Source organism: Rattus rattus, chromosome 10, assembly GCF_011064425.1.
Source record: "Rattus rattus isolate New Zealand chromosome 10, Rrattus_CSIRO_v1, whole genome shotgun sequence".
Classification (NCBI taxonomy): domain Eukaryota; kingdom Metazoa; phylum Chordata; class Mammalia; order Rodentia; family Muridae; genus Rattus; species Rattus rattus.
Genome location: NC_046163.1, coordinates 44,723,601 through 44,747,338, shown reverse-complemented (window position 1 = coordinate 44,747,338; position 23,738 = coordinate 44,723,601). Strand labels below are relative to the sequence as shown.

Sequence of the window (23,738 nt, the reverse complement as noted above, 5' to 3'; positions counted from 1 at the left end):
GTTGTCTGATTGCCCATGATCCTTAGTTAGACAAAGAAGTCACAGCCTGTGGTTTCTTCAGCAGAACACACTGCTTGCTAAAATTGAAACAATATGAAGAATAGCATGACTCCTGTGTTCTGTATTCTTTTTTAAAAAAAAGTCATAACTTCTTAACTATATAAAATTTTAAACATTTCTCATTGATGCTTATGGTAGACATCTAGGGTACTACTCAGTAATTCTGAGTGACCACAATTTGTCCCAAATTCCTTATCAGCATATACGTTGGTACTCTGAGGAAGAGTAATTGAGAAACAACAAAAGGCAGCGGGCTCTCCTGAACAGACACATTCATGTCACGTGCGTGGTATCCACCGGCCACTCCTTTGCTTCCTGAAGCTCAGTCATCCAGCAAGCATTTGGCACATGGTGGTTCTTCACCTTGAATTGTCAAAACTTTCCCCCTAGGGGTTGACACTAGAAAAATTACGGCACTGGGATTCTACCACGCAGTCTCCACCCTTTGTTTTATTTGAAACTGTCCTAACTCGAGCCTTTCATTCTTAGGGCTCCAGGCAGTAACTCTGAGAATACTCTTTAAAATATTAACGAGTTCTGGATGCCAGAATAGTTTATTCATGAAAACCTAACTGGGAAAAAAATGTGCCCCAGACACCAAAAGAAGCCTCTACTTCCTAAACGAAGCAGTGGTTGTTACTAAAATAACGTAATCCCTTAGTGTCCACAAACTAAGAGTCTGTGCTGTCTCCTTCTCTCCTTGAATTCACCGGAAGTAGCATAGGTAGCATCTCCTCCCCGTCCAGGGCAGCTGCTGGGACTCAGAATCTCCTCAAACCTTTGTCCCCCATCCTGGCCTGGTCTCCTGCACACTGCAAGTACAAGTGTGAGCCACCACGGCCAGCTAAGGGGCGTATCCTTTATTCTCTGCACCCCAGATCCGAGACTATCTCCTTTATCTATCATAACAGTGACGGAAGAAGCTGGCGACAGTAAGAGTCATAGTAGTGGTTGCCTTAGGGTGGAAAAGCTTCCTGTCTTTGGGGAATGTGATGCTTCCGTGCTCTTTAGCTCTCGTCCATTTGACAGAAACTCGAGTCACCTAAAAAGAGGGAACCTTAGTTGAGGAGGTGCCTCCATCAGATTGGCTTGTGGGCGTGTCTGTGAGGCTTGATCTTATCGATGATTGCTGGGAGGCTCCTTTGAGCAGGGTCACCCCTGGGCGGGTGGTCCTGGGTGGTATCTGAAAGCAGACTTTGGAGACGTGAGGAGCAAACCGGTCAGCAGTATTCTTCCATGGTCACTGTCTCAGTTCCTGCCTCCAGGTTCTGTGAGTTCTTGCCTTGGCTTCCCTCGATAGACTGCAGGTTTTTTGGTCATGGTGTCTATCACAGCAATATAAAACCAACTAGGGAGGCCTGTGGTCCAGTCCCAGGCACATGCTTCCCTAGAATGAGGTCCTTGTGAAACAGGATGTGGATAGTTGCAGTGTGCAGGGAGTTTGAATCTTGAGGAACATTTTATCTCAGACACATTGCATGGGCGGCATATCCTTCAGGAGCAGGGTAGGAAGACAGAGAATTATGGGGTCACGGGAAGAAAACAGAGCATCTCCAGATTCTGACGAAAGCAAGAATCCCAATATGTTTGCTAGAAAGGCTGTCAACTAAAGGTAATTATTTTTTAAAAAAAAATTCTACATATCTATGCTGGAGAGATGGCTCAGACCATTTAAAGGTTAGGTTTATAACCAAAATAAAAAGGATGCCTATAATAGTTCTTGCAAATAAGATATTCTACCTTAAAATAGCAGTGAACCAGGCTCATGGCCTGAATGTGTGTAACCTTGGCAGCATCTCGTTTCTCTACCAGACATTTGCTGTAATCTCACAGATAACGTTGTTAGCTCTGCAGCATTGCTGTCCCCGTTTGGTTTGGTTATAAAAATGTGTGTATTATTATTGTTGTTATTATTATTACTATTGTTATTGTTATGTGCATGCATGCATTTGTGGATGCACTCATGAATGCAGGTGCCCTCACAGGCTTCTCAGTTGCGTCTGTCCTGGAGCTGGGGTCATGAGCTGTCTCCGGTGGGTACTGAGAATCAAATTTGGACCATATCTTTCCAGCTCCTAACTTAATTTACAATAAAGATCTCCCAACTTCCAGTGCTCTACCAGGTTGCTGTACCAATCATAATTCTGTCAGAAGCATCTCTGGACCCTCCCGTGGTCTCATTCATTAACCTCTTTAGCAAGGGCCTGAGATGGCTTAGCAGGTAAGGGTGCTTACCGCTGAGCCTAACAGCCTGCCCTGAACTCATTCATGTGGGTAGCTGAGAACCGACTCCCTTAGAGTTGTCCTCTGACTTCCCCTTGTGCCTTGGTGCGTTCGTGCCTCTCCCTACACACGCAAAGTGAATGAATGCAATTTCTTTAGAAAGTTTACTTGTTTGCGATCTTTCGAAGACAATAGCTTCAAAAGCTCGCCCAAGTCCTATCTGGTAGATGACTGAGATGTCCGCTGAGGGCTGAGGCGCTTACCCGGAGGAAGGAGCTGGCTGAAAAGGCCATAGAAACTGACCCTAAAGACAAGTTTGACAGTCTAGAAATTAGAACTCTTTTTCGTGATTGTATTTCCCATATCAATCTTTTTCTGAACCATTTCCCAGATGCTGCCTCCTCTCCATCTCCATGTGGATACTGTATGTTGTGCGCTTGTGAATGCTCTTCCATGCCCCCCCCCATCACTATCTCTGTCTCTCTCTGTCTGAGACAGGGTCTCACTAAGTAATCCTGTCAGTCCTAGAACTCACTATGTAGCACAAACTCTCAAAGACCCCTGTTTTTGCCTCCTGAGGGTAGGATTAAAGGCATGAGGAGCTCTCTGCATTACAGATCTGATTTTGTGGCCACTCCCCTTCTGTCACCCACAGAGTAACCTAAGGGTCTCCAAAATACCACCTCTGCATACACTGTTCACACTCGTACTTTGTCTCGTCCGCCTGACATACACTTTCCTGTCCTCTGTGTTTGCCTTTTCTATTCTTTTTTTTTTTAAGATTTATTCATTTATTATATATGAGACACTGCAGCTGTCTTCAGATACACCAGAAGGGGGCATCGGATCTCTTTACAGATGGTTGTGAGCCACCATATGGTTGCTGGGAATTGAACTCAGGACCTCTGGAAGAGTAGTCGGGTGCTCTTAACCGCTGAGCCATCTCTCCAGCCCTCTATTTGGCTTTTTGTTTTATTGTTTGTTTGTTTGTTTGAGGTATGAGTCTTACAGTGTAGTCTACCCTGTGGCACAGGCTGGCTTAGAACTCATGAAGCAGCCTACGTTGACCTCAAACTTGTTCCTCTTTCTCAGACTCATTCTCCACATCTTGCCTTTCTACTGCTCTACTAAACTCTTAGTCCTTAAATGTCCGCCTCAAATATGTTATCTTTCATAAGTCCTTCCCAGAGTCCTCTTGGCCAAGCGTGACTGTGTTGACGCGAATGACAATCTGTGAAGCTTTGACGCGTGCCTTTGAGAACCGCTGTTCCCATTAGCCGCAGGTATCTGCTTTGTTTTCTCTTCGTGAATGGCTGAGGTGAGTGTGGTGGCCCATGCCTTTAACCCAGCATTTGGGACCTTTAATTCCAGCACTCAGGAGGCAGATCTCTGTGAGTTAGAGGCCGACCTGGTCTACAAAGCAAGTTCCAGGCTAGCAAAGACTACATAGAGAGACCCTGCCTCAAAGAAACAACAACAAAACTCAAAAAGATTGTGTTAAAAATTGAGTATCGGGTTGTCTACGCTGAGTATCGGACATGTGCTACTCGAAAGTAAAGTCTAAGGGGCTGTGCATCTACAGATCAGTGAACACAGACATCTATTGGAAGGACTTGTGCACAGGAAAGGCAAAAATGTTGTGATAAGCATTCCTGGCTTTCACCAATTGCCTGGTAATTGGGAATTTGCTCTACTGCACGGTTAAGGGGCTAGACCAGCAAAAAACATCGGAAGGACACTGTTAAGACAGGCTTTTGACAAAATCCTGAAACGAGAGACTGCATTCTGGTCGACTGGACCACCCCCGCCTCTATTCTTGTTCCTGTCCAAAGCTTGTTTTCCTTCCCCAGACTCTCAGTTGGATTTTCCTGCTCTTCGGTCACTCTCATCTGTTTTGTGTTCTGGTCCCTCCTTCTTCCCTCTTTGAAGACCATTCTCAGAATCCTCCCACTCTAGGATTTGTTGGGCAGCTAGAACGCAGCAGGCACTTTTCTGAATCGAAGTGAGGCACATCCTCCGTTCTCACTTCTCATCTATAGGCCGAGGGACATTGATACACTAAACAAACAGTAAGCGCATTCATTGATGATCTAGGTGGCGAGAAAGAGTTCCAATTCCCACTCCTTTCCTGTCCTTTGAAAAGCCAGAAGAAGGGCTGCTCAGAAGTTAGGGCAAGATGGAGACTTCTCATGTTGCAACGCAAATGATCCAGTTCAGGCAAAGACAGACACTCGGCATAGGTCAAAGAGATGGTGGGTCCTTTTCTATCTGGACGACTGGATGGAAGTCTTTCCTCACCTCACTCTTCACTCCTACCCCTCCCCCACCCCGTCCCTAAATTAATTGCTTTTCTTTAGGTGAGGCCAGGAGTAACCAAGCAGATCCTAGTCGGAGATCAATCAGATCGGGACTTGGAAGAGAACGTGGGGAGGAACATTAAGAGAACTGTGGGGCTGGCCCCTCAGCGAAGAGGGCAGCCTCTGGCGGCTGCGGGCCGAAGGGCAGCCCCACGCCAGCCACGCAGGCAGGCTCAATGTAGTGCCGCTGCAGAGGCACAGTACGCGGGCATGCTGCACTGACACACCAAGGGCGGGGCCCGGGGGGCGGGGCCTTGTTCGAGGGGGGCTGACGGGGACTCGAGTTGTCCAATGGCTTCCTTCACAGGTTGCCAGAAAGACCAATGAGCGGGCAGCGGGGCGGGCACGGGGGCTGGAGCTGGGCAGAGGGCTGGCGGTTGGCCACTGGGGCCGGGAGCGGGGAGCTGTGGCGTGGAGGTGTCCTCGCGCCCGCAGCCGCGATCCGGAGCTGTGTGGTCTCAGGCAAGCGAGCCAACCGCTGCGGGAACCCGGGCGGAACGGAGCGGCGGGAGCAGGATGGCAGAGGCCGTCGGAGCCGTGACACTGATTGCGGCCCCGGCCCGCCGGCGCTGGCTGTGGTCGGCGCTAGCCGCGATGCTCGGGCTGTGTGAGTGATGCCGGGCCAGGGTCGGGCGGGGGCTCCGCGGCCGTGCGCGCGCTCGGGGCGCCGCGGAGGGGAGGGGGCGCGGCCTGCGCGCTCTTGGGGCCCGGGCACGCCGCCCGGGGAGCGCGGCCCAGAGCCGAGGAACCTTTCTTTGGATCCTTTTGCGTGGAGGGCGGAGAGGGGGGCACCTTACCTTGTAGCTCCCTGGGGGCAATCCCAGGAGCACACTCACGCCCAGTCCCCTGCCGTCGCTTCCTGGTGATTCTGGATCGCTCAGGACCGCCCGGGGGTCGGACTCTAGAATTGAGGCTCTCCACCTTTGGGAGATGGCGGAAGATTGTAGGATTTTTCACCTGTGGGGCCTTTGTTGGTTTATTTCCTTGTTTAAACCAGTGTTTTTCCTTTACCTGCTAAGATCTATTTCGAATGTTCTCAGATCCATTCTTTAGGCTCTGTGGTTGAAAACTCAGAACCTCATTTATATCACCTCGGGGGTCTGCAAATCACAGAAACGAAATTTATGTTACTTCTAGACTAGAAAGCAAAGGCTTAAAAGAATTCGGTCGAATTCGTTTTAATGGTAAACATGGGCACCGTAGTTTGACAAGACAGAATTATTTCCAAAGCGTGCTTTTACTTTGATTTAAAAAGCCTCACTTCCAGGCCCTTTCCAAATAACCAGACTCAAGATTTTGATAAAGGCTCCGGCTTGGTTTATGTGAAGTCTTGGGCGAGTTGTTTTATGGGACGTCTGAAGAAGTGTCTGCCCCAGGACTTTTTTTGTGTGTTGTTCAAAGCAAAGTACTTGTTTCTGTCTCAGAATTCGGTTAAGTAGTGGTTACTGAGAGGACGAACTGCTAAGAAAACACGGAGGGGGTTCCTCCCACTCATTTCTTTTGTTGTGTAAAATGTAATTTGTTCAAAATCCATTACTCAGTACTTTCGTGCAAAAGTTCTTAATGTAGTAGTCCCTGGAACCAGAAAATATAGTGAAATTCTGTTGGATTATCAACTTTAATTGAACCTAGTCATTAATAGTATAGAGGTGAACATGGAGAAGGTTCCTTTTCTGTGTATCAGATGGGATCTGTTCTGTTTTTCCCCCCTGTTTCTCCTAAGGAAACAGAAAGATGTGGGTTTTTTGTTTTGTTTTTGTTCTTTTTTGTTTTATGAATCGGTGCGGGTTGTATTTGTGTTTAAGCAAAGGAGGACAGAACAGACCGAAACTCCACTTTATCAGACCTCTTGTGGGCTGAATTGTGTAATGTCAGACATTGCTGTTGGGGACAGGGCAGTCAGAGTGATCTTAAGTTCAGGGTGTTATAAGCAGCAGAAGCAGGAACTTTGTGTTATGAATGAAATGCCACCTGCTCTGGTATAAAAGAAACTTTTTTTTTTTTTTTTTAAATAGAAGCCAGGTATTGTGGCTCACGCCTAAAGTCCCAGCACTTGAGTGGCTGGGACATGAGTTGGAGGCCAGTCTGGGCTGATTTGAAGGAACTACACATAAGGGTTCATCTTTACAAAACATTCTTTTGAGACAGCATCTCACGGTTTATCACAGGCTGTTCTTGAACTGGGCATCTTCCTGCCTCTACCTCCCAAGAGCTGGATTAAAGGTGTATACTACACGTGACTTTTCTGTTTTTGAGGTTTCTTTTCACCGTGTTGTCTAGACTGGCCTTTAACTCTTGGGCTCAAGCAATCCTGCTTCCGCCTCCAGGCACCTGGGAGCTGCCGGATGGAACACACCACCGTTTTCATCTAGAGTAGCTTCTCAAGTTCTGTTCAGTTACTTAGCAAATAGCTATCAGCACCTCTTAGCTGTTAAGTACTTGAAACGGTTATGGAATTTGGGGTCACAGTCTTTACCCTAAGACTCCAGGTTCTTGAGAAGTCAAAATAGTCAAATCAATAAACAAAAATCTGTGGAAAGTGGAGATTTACTCAGTGTGGCCACGTTGGGAAGACACAGGAGATCCAGTGACTCAATTCCAGGCCATCCCCAGGATCCTGAAAAGTTTAAGGTTTAAATAGAAGGCAAGAGACGTGTGCAAGTCTAAGCAGCCCAGGTCAGGGTGTGGGCTCACCCACCCCATTGACCCATTATTATCTGGGCTTAAGTCTCTCCAGCAAGGTGGTCCAACAACTTGTTAGTGTTGCAAGCTGCCGACAGTTACATTGTAGGTGTGGAAGCTCAGTCTTGAAACTTGATTAGGGTCTTGCCCTGGACTTCAGTTTTCCAGGGCAGAGGCCTGCCATTTAGAAAGTAGATTAAACTCTACAAATGACCAATGTGGTCCATTCTGTGGTAATTTATCTTGTATCAAAACTCAAACCCCTCGCCCCTTTTCTCCTTCACCTTAACAGTCGCTGTGTGTGTGTGTGTGTGTGTGTGTGTGTCTTAATTTGTGCTATATATGTCCACATGTTTAGACTAATGTTAAATGGGAAGAACACTGGGCTGAGAAGTTTGAGTACTTGGAAGCCTTGCACGCAGCCAGCACTCATGCCTGCTGGGTGTGCTGGTCACAGAGTGAGGTTATCGGCACACCTACTGACCCCATTACACACTCGTCTGTACTGCTCTGTTTTATATTCTTTCTCCTGGAGATTAGTTTTTCATGCTTATGAAGATATAAATCACTACCGAGGCTGAAGGAGAACAAGGTCGAGAGGACCACTTATTCCGTACTGATGATGTATTGATTGACGTAGCGATTTACTTCAAGCACTGCTTGTACTGCCTATTGACCAAGCATGACTTTGCCTGCTACCTGGAACAAAACGACCCGGAGAAACAGCTGAGAGCAGTGGGCAGTCAGCCTTAGCAATCCGCTCACTGCCAGTGTTTCCACAAAACATTGGTGCCTACACTACCTTGTGGTTTTAGAGTATAAAATGACAGTACAGACCGGAGCCCCGAGTGAAGCCTTTCAGGAGATGTCCTGGCTTTGGTCCACCAGTGACATCTCCTCTCTTCCACCATTACTGGTGTAGAATGCTTATCTCAGAATGATTCCCACCGCAGGGCCTTGGAAAATGCCTGGGCAGTAAATCACCAGGTATTTGTTGAGGGATTCATCGGATAGCAGGGCTGGCATGACTTCATTTGCAAGTTGACGTTTGTTTCCTGAAAGTTTGAAGTGGAGAAACTTTTGAGTTCTTAACCTTTTATTTAATTTATTTGTATGTATATATGTTTGAGACAGAGTCTCACATGCTATATAGCTCTGACTAGCTTCAGATTCACCGGGTAGCTAGCTCAACCTGGCCTTGAACTCACAGTAATCTTCCTGCGTTGGCCTTCCTAAATGCTGGGATTACTGGTATGAAGCACATTTGACTTGAGTTTTTAAGATCATAGTTAAAACTTTCTAAACTCATGAGGCACGTAGATAATTTACTGTAAACAAATGTTAAAAGTGAGGTCTAAAATCCCCGCATGGTGCTTTTCCTATAAAACTAAACAACAAGCCCAGGGAGCCTGACAGGCCAGCAGACATCTGCCTGGGGAGCATAGGCAGATAACTCTTTCCTGGCTCACCTTCGTCATCTCCCTTGGGGCTACTTACCTGCATGACCCCTTACCTACAGGAAGTCCCTGTTTCTCTGAGGTCCTGCTCACTCTCAGGCTGTTTCTTACTAGCCTGGCCTTCTCTCCTCCTGGGGTTCTTAAGCCTCTGACTGTCACCGTTACTAGAAAGCACACCAACTTCAGAGCGTCACCCTGCTCTTCTCTGCAGTCTCCCAAGCCCACTCCAAGTTGCTGGAGCTCATCACGACTGTGGTCTTGCTCCCCACCACCACACCGCCCTTCAGTGCGTTAGTCACTTCCTGGCTGCTTGTCTCCCACTGCAGCTCTCCACAGCCATTGTTGGAATCATTTCCTGGCAAACTCTTCCCTTCCTTGTATGCACCTGGCAGTCCCCCGCGTCTGGGAAAGCACGACCACAGCCTCACGTCTGCTCTCACATCTGCAGTAGTGTCCCCTTTCAGATCTTTCTCAGATCGTGCAGTACAGACGTGCCGTAGGATTTGTCTAGTTAAGAAACCTGACTTCGGCCTCACAGCTCCCCTTAGTTACATCTCTAAGCTCCAGTTCTCTGCAGACTTTCTCTGAGGGGGCCTGCTCCCCATTTAGTAATCAAGTCTTGTCACCTGGAGGTTTGGGAATTTGACGTTTGCATTGCCGGTCTTTTATCCGCCCCCTAGCTTTTGGTGCTGATTCTTTTCTTTAGCCCCTGGTTTGTAGTGCTTTGTTTCCTCTGGTTCATGCCAGCAAATACGAGGGGGAGACTCAAAAGAAACCGCACCAGAGCATGTGTTCAGGAACCTTCTAGTCATGGCGGATCAACAGTGATTTCCCTCCTGATGAATGGAGCTCGCACAAGCAAGCATGCTGAGGAGAGAGAGTTGGAAAGCCTCACCTCCTGCTGGCAGAGATGCACAGGGATGCTGTGCAAACCTTGACCTGTTTATAGCACTCGGTGGCTCCACGGGCACTTTACTAGGACAGTGGTTCTCAACCTTCCTAACATGCGACCCTTAAAACAGTTCCTCACGTTGTGGTGACCCCAACCATAAGATTATTTTGTTGCTACGTCATGACTGTAATTGTGCTACTATTAGGAATTATAATATAAAAATCTGCTTTCCAAGGATCCTAGATGACTCCATGAAAAAGTCATTCACCCCACGTAAGAGGTCATGACCCACAAGTTGAGAAACACTGAACTAAGGGGTCACAAAAGGGCCAATTCACAAAAGCCTCAGGGCATAGTGGAAGACTGAAGATGCCTAGGGTCCTGTCAGTGCTTAGAGACCATTTGGACAGATAAGCAGTGAACAGAAAGTAGGACCAAGGTTTTACTCTCATTCCAATAATGGTCATTTTTTAAGTTAGAATACAAAGTAATGAGATTCTCCACGACATTTTAATGCATATTATATCCTGTTCTAATTCATCCTCCTCCCCGGCTAATATCTCTTAGTTAATAATTTTCTTTGGGCATAAGTCTGTCCAATAGGAATGTACCTAAGTGTTCCTGCAGCTGCTGACTTATTTCTTCCAGTATATGGAACGTATACTAGGCCAGGTACCATTTTCAGCTCTTTGAAAGCATTAACTAATTTCAGTTCTAAAATAACTTAACGAAGCAGGCACTCCAGGTCGAGTAACCCTGATCTAAAATGACAGGACCAGAAGTGTTTTTGTTTTTTTTTTAAACCCTGGAATATCTGCAGAAGCATATATATGCTGAGATATCTTGGGGTGGGAGCAAGTCTGCTATGCAAACTCATTTGTTTAATAGATAACATTTAGAAGTATCCTGAGGGTGATTTTACACAACATTTTTAATACACTTATATTTGGGTATTTATTAATTTGAGTTTGTAAAATAGGGTCTTGCTGTGTTTCTCTAGCTGGCCTTGAACTCACTGCAAAATTTGGTTGAGTTGATGACATTGCATTTGCCTCAGGTCCATAGCACTTTGGAGAGCAGGGCAGGTTTTCTAAGGAAGTCCAGAATGGACTAGGGAAGTGTTGACTGCTCCCCGCACCCCTGCTCTACCCTCCCACCTCCTATTCCCACCTCCTGCCCCTACCTTACCCCAAATGTGTGTGTATAAGATACAGGCCAAAGATCAACCTCTGGTATCTCTCCTCAAGCACTCTTTACCTTGGTTGTGCTTATTTCATTTTAAAATATTTTATTTTATGTGTTGAGTTTTCCCTGCATTATGCAAATGTGCCCTGCCTGTGCTATACCTAAGAAAGCCAGAAGGCAGACCAGATTTCCCACAACTGAAGTTCTGAGACTCCATGTGGGTGCTGGAAACCAGTCCTCTGCAAGAGCAGTAAGTGCTCTTAACCCCGAGCACCCTCCAGTCACCTCCCAGCCCTCCATTGCCTTAGAGACAAAGTCTCTCTTTGACCTGCAGCTCACCAAGTTAGGCACAGCTGGCAAACAGTTTCTCCTATTAGAGAGTTTTCATCTCAATTTCTTGAGAGTTTGAAGCACAAAAGTTTTTAATTTTTATTAAACCCAATTTACCCATCTTATCTTTTTATAATCTACTTACTTTTTTTAAATGTACATTGGTATTTTGACGGCATGCATGTCTGTGTGAGGGCGTCAGGTCCCCTGGAACAGGAGTTACAGACAGTTATGAGCTGCCATGCGGGTACTGGGAATTGAACCCAGTCCTCTGGGAGAACAGTGCTCTTAACCACTGAGCCTTCTCTTTAGCCCCACACTCCTCCCTTTTATTGCTTCTGCTTTGGTTCTTTGAAGCCATCACTGACTAATAACAATGCACAACAATGAACTCCCCTGCTTTTTTAAGATTGTATAGTTTTCCCTCTTCTATTTAAGTCTGCTCTATTTGAGTTAAATTTTGTATAGGGTGCATTCACATCTTTTTTCATTTAGTAATCTATATTTCGTAATCATTTTATAGCAGCATTAAAGAACTTTCTTACTGGACTAGGGAGGTAGATGGCTCTGTCAGTCAAGTCCTTGTCACTCAAGGACAAGAGTGGCTTGGATTGTGCCAGCAGCTCCCTTGTAAGAACCAGCACTGGAGCGGTAAGGAGTAGAACACGGGTTAAGTCTCCAAGCTGGGCATTTCTAGGTGGGGCTCATCACCCTCCTGAGGCTGCAGAAGCATCTCTGAATTATAGTAGCTCCAATGTCTGCAAGAGGACAGTAAGACACTGTTTTCCTTTTCTCATTCATATTTATTTTGTTATAATTTCAGACTTAAGGAAGAGTTGCAAACAAATGGGAAGAATACTGTGTGCCTTCGGGTTGTTTAAATGTTACCATTTGAATCTCTTTCTCCGCCCTCTCAGCTCAGCCTCAGGAACGATGCTTCCCGCACTCCCAACTACTCCATTGCACGTTCTCTAAAGACACTTTCATGTCTGACCCGTGTCCTTCATGATCAGGAGATGGATATTGAAGTACTCTTATTGTGCAGTATGTGGCTTCAATTTGCCTGTTGTCTTAAGATCATCCTTCATATCCTGGTGGCCCCTGTCTCTTTAGTCACCTTTAGTCAGGAGCACTTCCTCGGTTTTTAAAATTCACACCTATATCTGTGTTTGTTTTGAGACAAGGTTTCTCTGTGTGGCTCTGGCTGTTCTGGAACTCACTCTGTAGACCAGAGTTGAGTTGAGACTCAAACTCAAGAGATCCACCTGAGTGGATGGGGTTTAAAGGCCTGTGCCACCATCCCCTGGCTTCACACCAACATATAAACCATAGAGGCCAGTTACATTGTAGATTGCCCCTCAGCCCACTGTCTGGTGACTTGGCTCTGTATTTGGCAGGAATGTCACAGGAGTGACACTGATCTCCGTGCAGGTCACCAAGAGATGCTGGCTCCTCTTTCCCTTCCTGGTGCCATGTTGCTCCACAGTACAGTAACCGTCATTTCCTGCTTTGTAGGGAACCATCCTGTGAGGAATATTTTGAAACTGCGTAGATGTTTGGTAAGATTCCCATAGGTGAGCTGGAGAGATGGCTCAGTGGTTAAGAGCACTGACTGCTCTTCCAGAGGTCCTGAGTTCAAATTCCAGCAACCACCTGGTGGCTCACAACCATCTGTAATGGGATCCAATGCCCTCTTCTGGTGTGTCTGAAGACAGGGACAGTGTGCTTATATATAATAAATGAATCTTTAAAAAAAATTCCCATAAGTGATTATGGTGTTTGAAACTAAGCTTTAGGTAAGAGCTTTTGATAAATCTATAGAATTCATTTCTTCCCCTGTTTTGGAGACAGGGTTTTGCTATGTAGGGGACACACCATGTATGTCAGGTTGACCTTGAATAGAGACTTGGTTGTCTCTTTATGCTCTAGAATTTCTTATTGCTAGTTATTTCAAAGAAATTGGGCATGTGTCCTTTTCTCAAAAAAAAAAAAAAAAAAAAAAAAAAAAGGAAAAAAATACGCCTTTTTGCTAAAGAAATGGCTTAGCTGCTCTTCCAGAGGTTCTGAGTTCAATTCCCAGCAACCAGATGGTGGCTCACAACCACCTGTAATGGAATCCGATGCCCTCTTCCAGTGTGTCTAAGGACATTGACAGTGTACTGGTATACATAAAATAAATAAATAAATCTTCAAAAAGAAAAACCTCACCTATCTAAAGTATTTGTACTTTTATAACTTGATTTTCTTAATAGTACCATTTTTAGATGATTTGAGATCAGATTCTGCCTCTGGGAGTTTTGTATTTATCTGATATCGAGGTTGCAATTGACATTTTAAAGAATCCTTTGGGAAAGTTCTGTTCTGAGTCTCTCTTCTCTTTGCTGTGTAACGGGTGATCTCATCCAGAAAGCCCACCGTGGTCATGTTGTCCTGTTTAAAAACCCTTAGGCTTAGTTCAAAGCCTTTGGATCCGCATACTCCAAGCTTTAAACCGCTGTTCTTGTTTCTGTTCCTGCAGCATGTGCCTCTGGTCTGTCTGGAGTCTTTCTGACATTCTGGACAAAACTCACATGCACTTTCCTAAAGCTTGCCCTTCCTCCCTGTGCTTCTTCAGACTTTGACTTTAACTGTGTGCAGTCTATTTTGTACTTCAGGGTGCATGATGGTTTGATGGGAATATAAAGAAATGGTGGGAAAACAGTAAATAACCCACACTCAGGACAGCCATGCTCCTGTTACAGAGGCCATTTTTCTGAGCTTACATCTGCTTACTGCGTGTACTCAACTCTTTTCTTTTTGAGACAGTCTTTCTGTGTATCTCTAGCCAGCCTAGAGTTCACTTTAAACTTGTGGTGGTGATCCTCCTGTCTCTGCTGGGATTACAGGTATGTGCCAGCACACCCGATTCATGAGAGTGCACACATCCGTGTATGGTGTTTGACCAGTATAGCCCTGCAGAACCTAGCACTGAACTGTGCAGGACCAGTAATCAAGAGTTTGTTTTTCTCTGGAAGGTTCTGCTTCCATGAGGTACAGGATGAGAGACACTGAGTATCAGGGCAGTACTCATCAAATCCGAGGCATCCTTACCAGTCTCCTTGGATGGAACCTCGGGAGACTGGGCTTTCACAAAGACCGGCCTGGTTCTGGGTTGAGAGAAAAATAACCATCATGTGTGCAAAGGGATGAATGTTACTGTGGACGTGGAAGGGATGAATGTTACTGTGGACGTGGAAGGAAGTGGGCGCTCCCAGCTCCCAGGTGTGGCACCTCAGATAGAAAGCAGGGGAGGACCCTGGTTTTGAAAAGTCTGCAGGGTCTCACTGAGGGTTGGTGGCAATTTTTTTTTCTTTGCTTGTTTTTGTTTTTCCAAGATGGGTTCTCTGTGGACCCCTGGCTGTCGCGGAACTCACTCTGTAGACCATTCCGGCCCTGAACTCAGAGCTCCACCTGCCTCTGCCTCCTGAGTGCTGAGATTATAAGCATGTGCCACCACTGCCTGTCCAAATATGGCACTTTTAAAATAAGAAACTGGCATGGACAAATTTTCATTCAAATCAAATTTAATTGAGAATCTGCCCCCAAATATTGGTAATCGACACAGCCCCCAGCTCTACACAGCTCTAAACGTTTCTAGCCACTATTTACCTCACTTTCCTGTGTGTGAGCCATGCTGCTAGCTTGTTCTTCCCACTCCGGACGTTTTGGCAAAAGGCTTAGGTTTCACACACCGTTAATACATTTACATTTCTCAAAACCTGTCAGAGCAGTAATGGTTCAAGCCTCCAATAGAATCTGTAGATGTTCTGGCCACTGTGCTATAGAATAAACACTAGCTTCATGTTTCATTTCTTCCTAATGTACATCTCTAACCATTAAAGTCCCGGCAGCTTGCACTCGCAGAGTATGGTAGGTATTGTGTGTGTATAGGGACTTTGAAGGCATCATTAACCCGGACTTGGTTACTATTTTTGTGCACATTTAACAGTGTCTTTAAGAAGACCATAGAGCATTGCCTTAGTCTTTTGAAAGTCTCAGGTCCGTAACCTTTATTTTACTAGTGAACCTTCCTATGCCTGAACCTAAGTCAAGTGCAGCGAAGTAGAGCTTGTCTGCCACAGGCCTGGTCTTCCTGTGGAAGGGCATCACTAGTGAAGGTCTGACTTCCTCTTTGGTATGCCAGAGAGTGGTTGGTCTTGAGGGCATTTAAAGGTTTTGAATGCCTTTACACTTCGTAACAATTAAAAGGTCTAAGGATAAAATGTCTATGGGCCCCACATATGAGTGTTTTGATTGCTTTATTTTCCTAGTTTATTCCAGTCTGGGTTTCATGTGACCGTGCTTGGTCTTGAACTGTCTGAGTGGATGAGGATGGCTTTGAACTCATCCCATTCTCCAACTCCCAAGTTCTGGGATCATAGCATGTACCACCACCCCTGGCATGCATTGTGTTAAAGAACAAATCTTAAGCGTCTGCGTGTCTGCGTGTCTGCGTGTCTGCGTGTCTGCGTCTGCGTCTCTGTGTCTGCGTCTGCGCCTGCGTCTGCACCTGCACCTGCGCCTGTGCCTGTGCTTATAGTACTTGTGTACAGAGAGGCCTGAGGAAGCCAGAGGCGGCATTAGATCCCTGGAGCTGGTGTTCCAGGAGCTTGGGAACTGTCTAACTTGAGTACTTGGAACCGAATTCAGGTGCTCTGGAAGAGTACAAGCTCTCCTAACCACTAGTGGTCTCCCAGCCCCAAGGCTTTCTAAGACGACTTTGGTTTTTAGAGTTTTTTGGATTATACAGGAGATGCAGCTGTTTCAGGCCCTCCCCCATCCACACACACGTCTATGTGTCTATGTACAGTCTCCCGTGTCACCAGCATCCTCCACCAGGGTGATGCTTTGGAGAAGGCTGTTGGGCCTGCTGAACCTGTACTGCAACATCTCTGTAACCCAAAAACTCCAGTGTTCACAGCAGTATTTACTTCTAGTGTGTCTAGTGCTAAGTCCACCATTGTGAGCACACACATAGTAGTTCCAGAGTTTTTCAGTAGTTTAAATGAGCACCACTAACTTTTATTTATTTATTCTACTTTACGTATTTTTTTTTTTTTTTTTTTTTTTGAGGAATGCCCTTTTTTTTTTATATTTTTTTTTATTATTATTAACTTGAGTATTTCTTATATACATTTCGAGTGTTATTCCCTTTCCCGGTTTCCGGGCAAACATCCCCCTCCCCCCTCCCCTTCCTTATGGGTGTTCCCCTCCCAACCCTCCCCCCCTTGCTTCCCTCTCCCCAACAGTCTAGTTCACTGGGGGTTCAGTCTTAGCAGGACCCAGGACTTCCCCTTCCACTGGTGCTCTTACTAGGATATTCATTGCTACCTATGAGGTCAGAGTCCAGGGTCAGTCCATGTATAGTCTTTGCCCTTTTTGCCATTGACCTTGAGCACAGTCTCCTTTCTGTTCAGTGATGTATTACGGTAATAGCCAGATTTGTTTCCCACGGCTTCTGACGTACCGTAAATCTTCTAAGATTTGAAAATTCACGCAGTTTTAAGACACAGTGATCTTTTGCTAAAAGAGAAATTTGTGTACATTTCTGCACTTGGGAAAGTGAAGTATTGAATGGTGGGCTCCCTAGTGGTAATGAAGGACCCCCGGGGCTTTCAACATTGGGTGTTAAGTTATAACCCTGGGAAGTAAAATGATCTGATTTACCCAAAGTACTGTGTTTTTATCTACTTGCCAAATCTGAGGACGTGCTTGGATCCCACATGCTGGTACTCCAGGGCAGGCGGAGGGCAGGAATGGGTTTGCATTGCCTGCTTGATTGCACTGAGCTTTTGGACTTTAGGGAAGGCCCACCATGGGACATCCCCGCATGACTCCCTAGGAGTCTAGATGCAGGGAATGGTGCCGCCCTGATGTACTGTGGATGTTTGTCTGTCTGCACAAGGCTTGTCAGTTCCAGCATAGGCTTGTAAGAATGAATGCTTGATTGGAAAAAAGAAACCAGTCACAGGAAAGAGACGAACAGTGCACACAGAGAGACAGAGAAGCAATGCCAGGCCTTATAGTCAAGTGATCAGCACAGTGACTGGCCTGGTTCAGGACCTTTTGAATATTTCTCATTTCAGCAACAGAACAATCTTTGTTGGTCCAGAAAAAAAAGTTAAGGATAGAGATGTGGCCAGCTGGACATGGACGTGAATGGTAGGAATTGATTTTGAGAGATTGGGGAATCCTGCCTGTTCCTACAAGGACAGGGAAATTCCTCTTGCATTGAAAGTCTGACAGATAAGTCCCTTTGGGGGAGACCTGCAGATGCTTCCTTCAAGGTTGTGTCAGCCAACAGATTTTACCCTCAGTAATCTCTATGATGGTGATTTAAAACTTGGATTTTTTGTTTGTTTGTTTGGTTTGGATTTTGGTTTTTTAAGACAGGGTTTCTCTTTCTAGCCTTGGCTGTCCTGGAACCCACTCACTCTATAGACCAGGCTGGCTTCAAACTTTGAGACTCACCTGTCTCTGCCTCCTGGGTGCTGGGGTTAAAGGCATACACTCCCACCCCTGCAAATCTTTTTTTTTTTTTTTTTTTTTTTTTTTTTTTTTTAACCCAGGGCCTTTCCCCTCCTTGGCAAGCGCTCTACCACCGAGCTAAATCCCCCACCCCCATAAATAAATCTTTAAAACAAACAAAAAAAAGAGAAAAATATGCTTTTTTTTTTTTTTTTTTTTTTTTTGGTTTGTTTGTTTTTTTCTTTTCTTTTCTTTTTTTTTTTTTCCGGAGCTGGGGACCAACCCAGGGCCTTGTGCCTGCTAGGCAAGTGCTCTACCACTGAGCTAAATCCCCAACCCTGTTTTTGTTTTTTTTTTAAAGACTTATTTATTTTATGTATATGAGTATGCTGTCACTGACACACAGAAGAGGGCATCGGATCCTGTTATAGATGGGTGTGAGCCACCATGTGGTTGCTGGGAATTGAACTCAGAACCTCTGGGAGAGCAGCCAGTGCTCTTAACTATTGAGCCATCTCTCCAACCCAAATCTTGAAATCTTTATTGTGAATCAGTTAGAACTTTGGATGTTTTGTTCTTTCTTTTGTTAGTTCTCTCATTTTGTGACCCCCTTCAAACAATACCTGAACACACTGAGAGGGGGCCAGGCGTCTGCTAGGTAAAAAAAGGTGTAATGGTGAACATAGAAGCCGTCCTCTGCCCTCTGATGGCTATAGACAACTATCCTTTCCACAGAGCATGATGGGAGAAGTGACCAGGGAAGGACAGGATGTCACGGGATCAAAAGTTCACTTGATGAGGGTTTTGGGCTCACTGAGTGGTGTATATTTTTGTAGGCGTCCCTGACTTTGTGTCATTCAGCTAAGAGTGATCCAAAATAGCAACGCTGACGCGTGGAAGAAAGGAGCCCATTTGAGCTCTAAGTGGCCTCTGGTCACCAACTGCAGCCAAGCAGCCCTGCACCTACCCAGTCGCCGCTGACTCGAGATCAAGCTCTGCTTCTCCAGCCAGATTGTGCAGGCACAGTGGGCACTACTGAAGGTTTTGACTGGAACATTCTGGGACTGAAAAAAGACATCTTTCCAATTCTTACTAATGTCTTTCCCTCTGTTCGTTCGTTTGTTTCTTTATTGTTTTGGTTTTCAAGACAGGGCTTCTCTGTGTAGCTCTAGGTGTCCTGGAAGTTACTCTGTAGATCAGGCTGGCCTCGAACCCAGAGATCCACCTGCCTTAGTCTCTGAAGTGCTGAGATTAAAGCATTCCACCACCACCTGGCTTCCTCTCAGTTTTTATTCTGAAACATAAAATGTGTGAGGGAAAAAGGCAGAGAGAGAACACTGCTTGTGGGGTAAACAGAGAGTAAGGGCCCAGGTATCTGTCCCCCACCACTGTGGCCCAGCAGTAACTTCATCCTGAATAATCTCGTGTTTAGTGTGTTTTGTCCTTTTCTTTTAAAAGGTCACATGAGTGCTTGTCTTAGGAGGGAATATTAGCCCATCACTGAGTACCAACAAAATCAAGGAAAGATGGGTCAGAGAGCAGTTCCTAAGTAGATGGATTTGTACTCATCATAAGAGACCAGACTGACAACTTCAAAGTCCTTGGGGCACAGGATGGGGGGAGGGCGGTCGGAGGTGGGGTAATTGTGGATTAAAGCCTTCTTTCAACAAGGAAAACCTTAACAGGATCCTTTCTGTAACACTTAAGGTTGAAAGTGGACCCATAGTAGCAGGGGGAGGCTGCCTCAACCAAATGCACTCTCGGGCTCATTGTCTGCCTGGGCTGTGGGAGTGTTTTATTTACTCACAACTGTGCTATTCCAGTGTATTTCCAGCGATTTTACAAGTTTGAATTTGTTTGGAGTAACAAGGTCATTGGGTCGCCTCACTCACTTCCTGTTACGTTCATAATTCAGAGTATCGGAACAGGCTATGTCAGGAAATGACCTCCTGGACAAGCCGTGTTTGACTAACCGAGCATGAATTTGCTTCAGGCTGGGTGGTGTGGCACTTGCGCCTGTGGACTCAGCTAGATAGATTGCCAGGTCAGAGTCAGCCAGACCAGCTGCCAGACCAAAGAAACACAACCTTGTTTCTTTGTTGTTTCATACTGTTTTCCTTTTGATCTTTCCTAACATGTCCTGGCTTTCCATCTAAAGTATAGGCACATCAAGGTGGGCATCATTGTAGAAATGACCTTGCTCCGTTGTTTCTTCCTGTCAGGTATTTTCTAGGTGTCTTTCAGTCTGAGGCAGGCTCCGTGCTCTTTGTTGTCAAAGTCACTGCTCAAAGGTAAATTGGTAGTTTTAGAAGTCCTATTCTCCAGGGCTCAGTAACTGAAGAGTTCTTTCCAGGTTGTTTATTTGTTTTCTTGACCTTTAAGCTCTAGCATAACTCAGCAAAGTTTTCTACTTCTTGCTAAACCAAGGGGGAGAAAATGTGCCGATGCCATTACTGTGTCTGAGTTTATGTGAGCCTTGGATGTAAGTTCATGGAGTATGGAAACACTTGATAAGCATTTCATCTTTTTATTCATTTCATTTTTGTTTTATTTGTAGGCCTGATGTCAACAGAAAAAAATCATTTTAAAGTGTTTTGGGGCTCAAACTTAATGCAATGTGTCCTAGTTTTCTGTTTGTTTTATTTCTTTCTTTCCTCCCTCCTCTTCCTCCTCTTCTTCCTCCTCTCCTTCCTTTTCCTCCTTCTCCTTTTTTTCCCTTTCCTGTAATAAATACTATGACCCAAACAGTGCACCATAAAAGGGAAATCTGTTAGGGACTCAAAGCAGGAAGTGACGCAGAAGCCATGGAGAAAGTCTGATTACTGCATGCTCTCCAGGCTCCCTTTCAGCTACTTCTCTTCTGCCTGAGGTGGGTTGGCCCCTCCCACATTGATCATTAATCAAGAAAATGTCCCTCAGGCTTGCCTATAGGCCAACTTGATGAAGGCATTTCCTCACTTGAGGTTCCTTCTTAGATGACTGTAATTTGTGTCAAGTTCACAAAAAACTTACCAACATACGTTGCAGCAGTCACTTTGCTTCCCTTAATTTTCTTTTTCACTCTTATGTTTTTTACTTACATTTTACTTATGTGTCTGTGCTTGCAGAAACATTAATATTTTCCTGACAAGCTGGCTCGTAGTTCATCTGCTTTTGTTCCTCTAGGACTGGGAAGCTCATTGTACAGCTCATACTGCATCCTTATATGTTGTATAGTTGAGAAATTATATATTTTGAACTCATGGTTTCAGCATTCTTTCCCACAGCCTTAAGGGTTGTCCTGAAGGTCATAGTGTTCTACCATTTCGCTGAGACATAGACACACCCTCACCTTCCGGACTCATGCTGTCTTTGATTTTCATGGAGTCATTAACCTTGGCAAAGAGGACAATCCTTGAAGGAGGACCATGAAAATATGTATACTGTTATACAAACAAGCCATATGCCCACAACAACCATTGACACTCATGGAGGCCCACGCACTCTGGCTCTGTTCCAGGGGCAGGAAACCATGTCATACTGTCTCTTAAATGGCTAAGCCAACTTGGAACTCTGGGTATGGAACTCGGTCATCAGGTTTGTACAATAAGCATCTTGACTCTCTGAGCTATCTAGCCTCAACTTTTATTTCCTCATTATCTTGAGAAGTATCAGATTTCCACATTTTTTGGTACATCATTATTTTTGGTTGACCTTCCCCACTATCTTCTCTCCCATCCTCTGCCTCCCCCTACACCCCTATCTTAACTCGTCTGTGTTTATAGCATATCTGTTCTATTCTCCTTCCCTTCCCAAATTAAAGAATCTCTTTTTCCCTCCCACAAGCCCTTTTAAGTCTCCTTGGTTCTGTGCACACTTCACCTAAATGCACATAAAGAAAATCAGAAGCTAGAATCTGCATATAAGGAAGAATACATGGTTTGTCTTTCTGAGCTTGGGTTACCTCACTTCATGTGTTTTCCAGTTCTACGTATTTCTTACACGTCATAATTTCAGGTTCTTTACAGCTGAATAAAGTCCATTGTGCATACTTACATTGCATTACCCATTCAGCAGTTGGTGGACATCTAAGATAATAGCCACTTTTTACCATGATCCCATAATTACAAATTCTAGATCTGAAAGGAATCCGTTTGATTTTTTTTCACATTGGGATTTCAGCCTTGGTGACTTGGAATGTAGCTTAGCACAGTTCTTTCTGTGTCTTGGTGCTCTTCACATCTGCATGTGCAGACATTATAATTAGACCCTGAGAACTCTCTTTTATGACTCTGAAGCCGAGCTGTCTGAATCCACAATAATTTAACTGTGATCTTCCACTATAATAATTATGGGGGGGGGGCAGGACAAAGCAAGCCATTCCTAATTGTTTAAGAAACCAATGAACCCACCCTTTGCTTGGGCTACATGGAATGTAACCTTAGAGGGACACCTGCTTTTTAGCTTCTCTCTTTGCTCACACAGGAGACCATTTCTAACAAAGGTGCCATTCCCACTCATTGTAGAATGTCAGAAACAACAATTGCAGCGTGCTTGTGTAAAAGCACATTGGATTCTATACTCTGCCATTGCATGGAAACCATGCGCAGGCTTAAGCAAGAGAGACTGTCGCAGTGTGCTTGGTAAAAGCTGTTTGTTGCTCTTGCATAGAAACCACTTACAGATTGAACTTGTGTTTGAAGAGGTGCGTCAGGTCTCAAACTGGAGCCATGATCCAAAGGAACAGGTGCCTTTGAGGAAGCTGTTTATTGGTGTCTTAAGCTTTACAACCACAGATAATAGTTTAAAAGAACATTCTGAGAATGAGAAACGTTAACAGGTTGTGTGGAGATGAGAGACCTTCAACAAAACACTCCAGGGACTCTGGTTTTGTGACTTGCTCCTGTGTTGAAGAGGTGGATGTAACATGTGCCCAGCCACACAAACTTGATGGTTGTGGTAGAATGGGGGAGCCTTTTCTAGAGAGTCCGTAAAGACGATTTTGGTGGTATTAAAGAAGAACCTGAAGACTATAATCTGAGAGACCACTTTGAAAAAGTAAGGCAGGTTGAAACCATCCAAGTTCTGGAAGTCGGACAGAGTGGGAAAAAGAGGATTTGCTTTTGTAGCTTTTGACGATTGTGACACAATTAATGACATTGTTGTTCAGGAATACCACAGTGGTCAGTGAGCCTAACTGTGATGTGAGAAGGGCCGTTTCTAAACAAGTGATGCATCTGCTGACACAGAGAGGTCTCTCAATGGATGTAATCGTGAAGAAGAGGTGCAGTCTGCTGGAGCATAGAGAGGGTGGGGAGGTGGATATGGCAACTTATGGGTCATGGAGGAAACTTTGGAAGCAGTTTTGGTCTTGGTGGAATCTTTGGTAGAAGAGGAGGCGATTGGTGGCCGCAGAGGTAGTTAGAGAAGTGGTGATGGTGGATATAAAGGACTTGAAGGTGACGGTGGTAACTGTGCTGGTGGTTATGGTTACAGTAGTAGAGGAGACTATGGTGGTGGACAGGATATGGAGACTAAGGTGGTGGAGGAGAAGAGGAGGATATGATGGTTATAATGAAGGAGGAAACTGTGGTGGAGGTAACTGTGGTGGTGGTAGGAACTGTAATGACTTTGGAAACTAGAGTGGATACGAGCATCTAAACATGGATCCATGGATGAGGGCAGTGTTAGGATGCTTAAGATAGTCTGCATGGGGGTAGCTGCTGATCCGTGGTGGACATGGTAGATATGGAAGCATAAGGTTTAACAAGCAGCAGAAAATGGCTACAGAAGGGAGGGCGGGTTTGTCAGGAAAGCTCTAGGTTACTCTGAGACAGTCATCTTCAATACTTTAGAGGAACTGTAAAAACTTGCCACGGAAGGAGCAAGGGTCCATAGCCAGGAAGCCCTTCTTGTTCAGGACTGTCACAGCACGGTTTGCAAAAGCGCAGCTGTGTATTAATGCAGTGTAGGGTCAATTAGGTGTACATGCCAAGGTCTTTTACCTGTTGTAGCTTTTCTTTTCATTACATCAGGTATGTGGCCCCGTAAATTGTAGTGGTACCA

The 23,738-nt window shown here is 45.2% G+C and overlaps 1 protein-coding gene across 2 annotated transcripts in view; it reads left to right on the top strand.

The window, feature by feature from the left end:
• The first annotated feature begins 5,007 nt into the window (after positions 1-5,007).
• The window catches only part of Mpzl1 (myelin protein zero like 1), a 37,699-nt gene continuing 18,968 nt past the window's right edge, over positions 5,008-23,738 (top strand). For both annotated transcript variants that reach the window (XM_032914996.1, XM_032914995.1), the window contains exon 1: positions 5,008-5,247. In XM_032914996.1, coding sequence (XP_032770887.1) covers positions 5,157-5,247 — 91 coding nt within the window. In that variant the 5' untranslated portion in view covers positions 5,008-5,156. The remainder of the gene's footprint in view (positions 5,248-23,738) is intronic.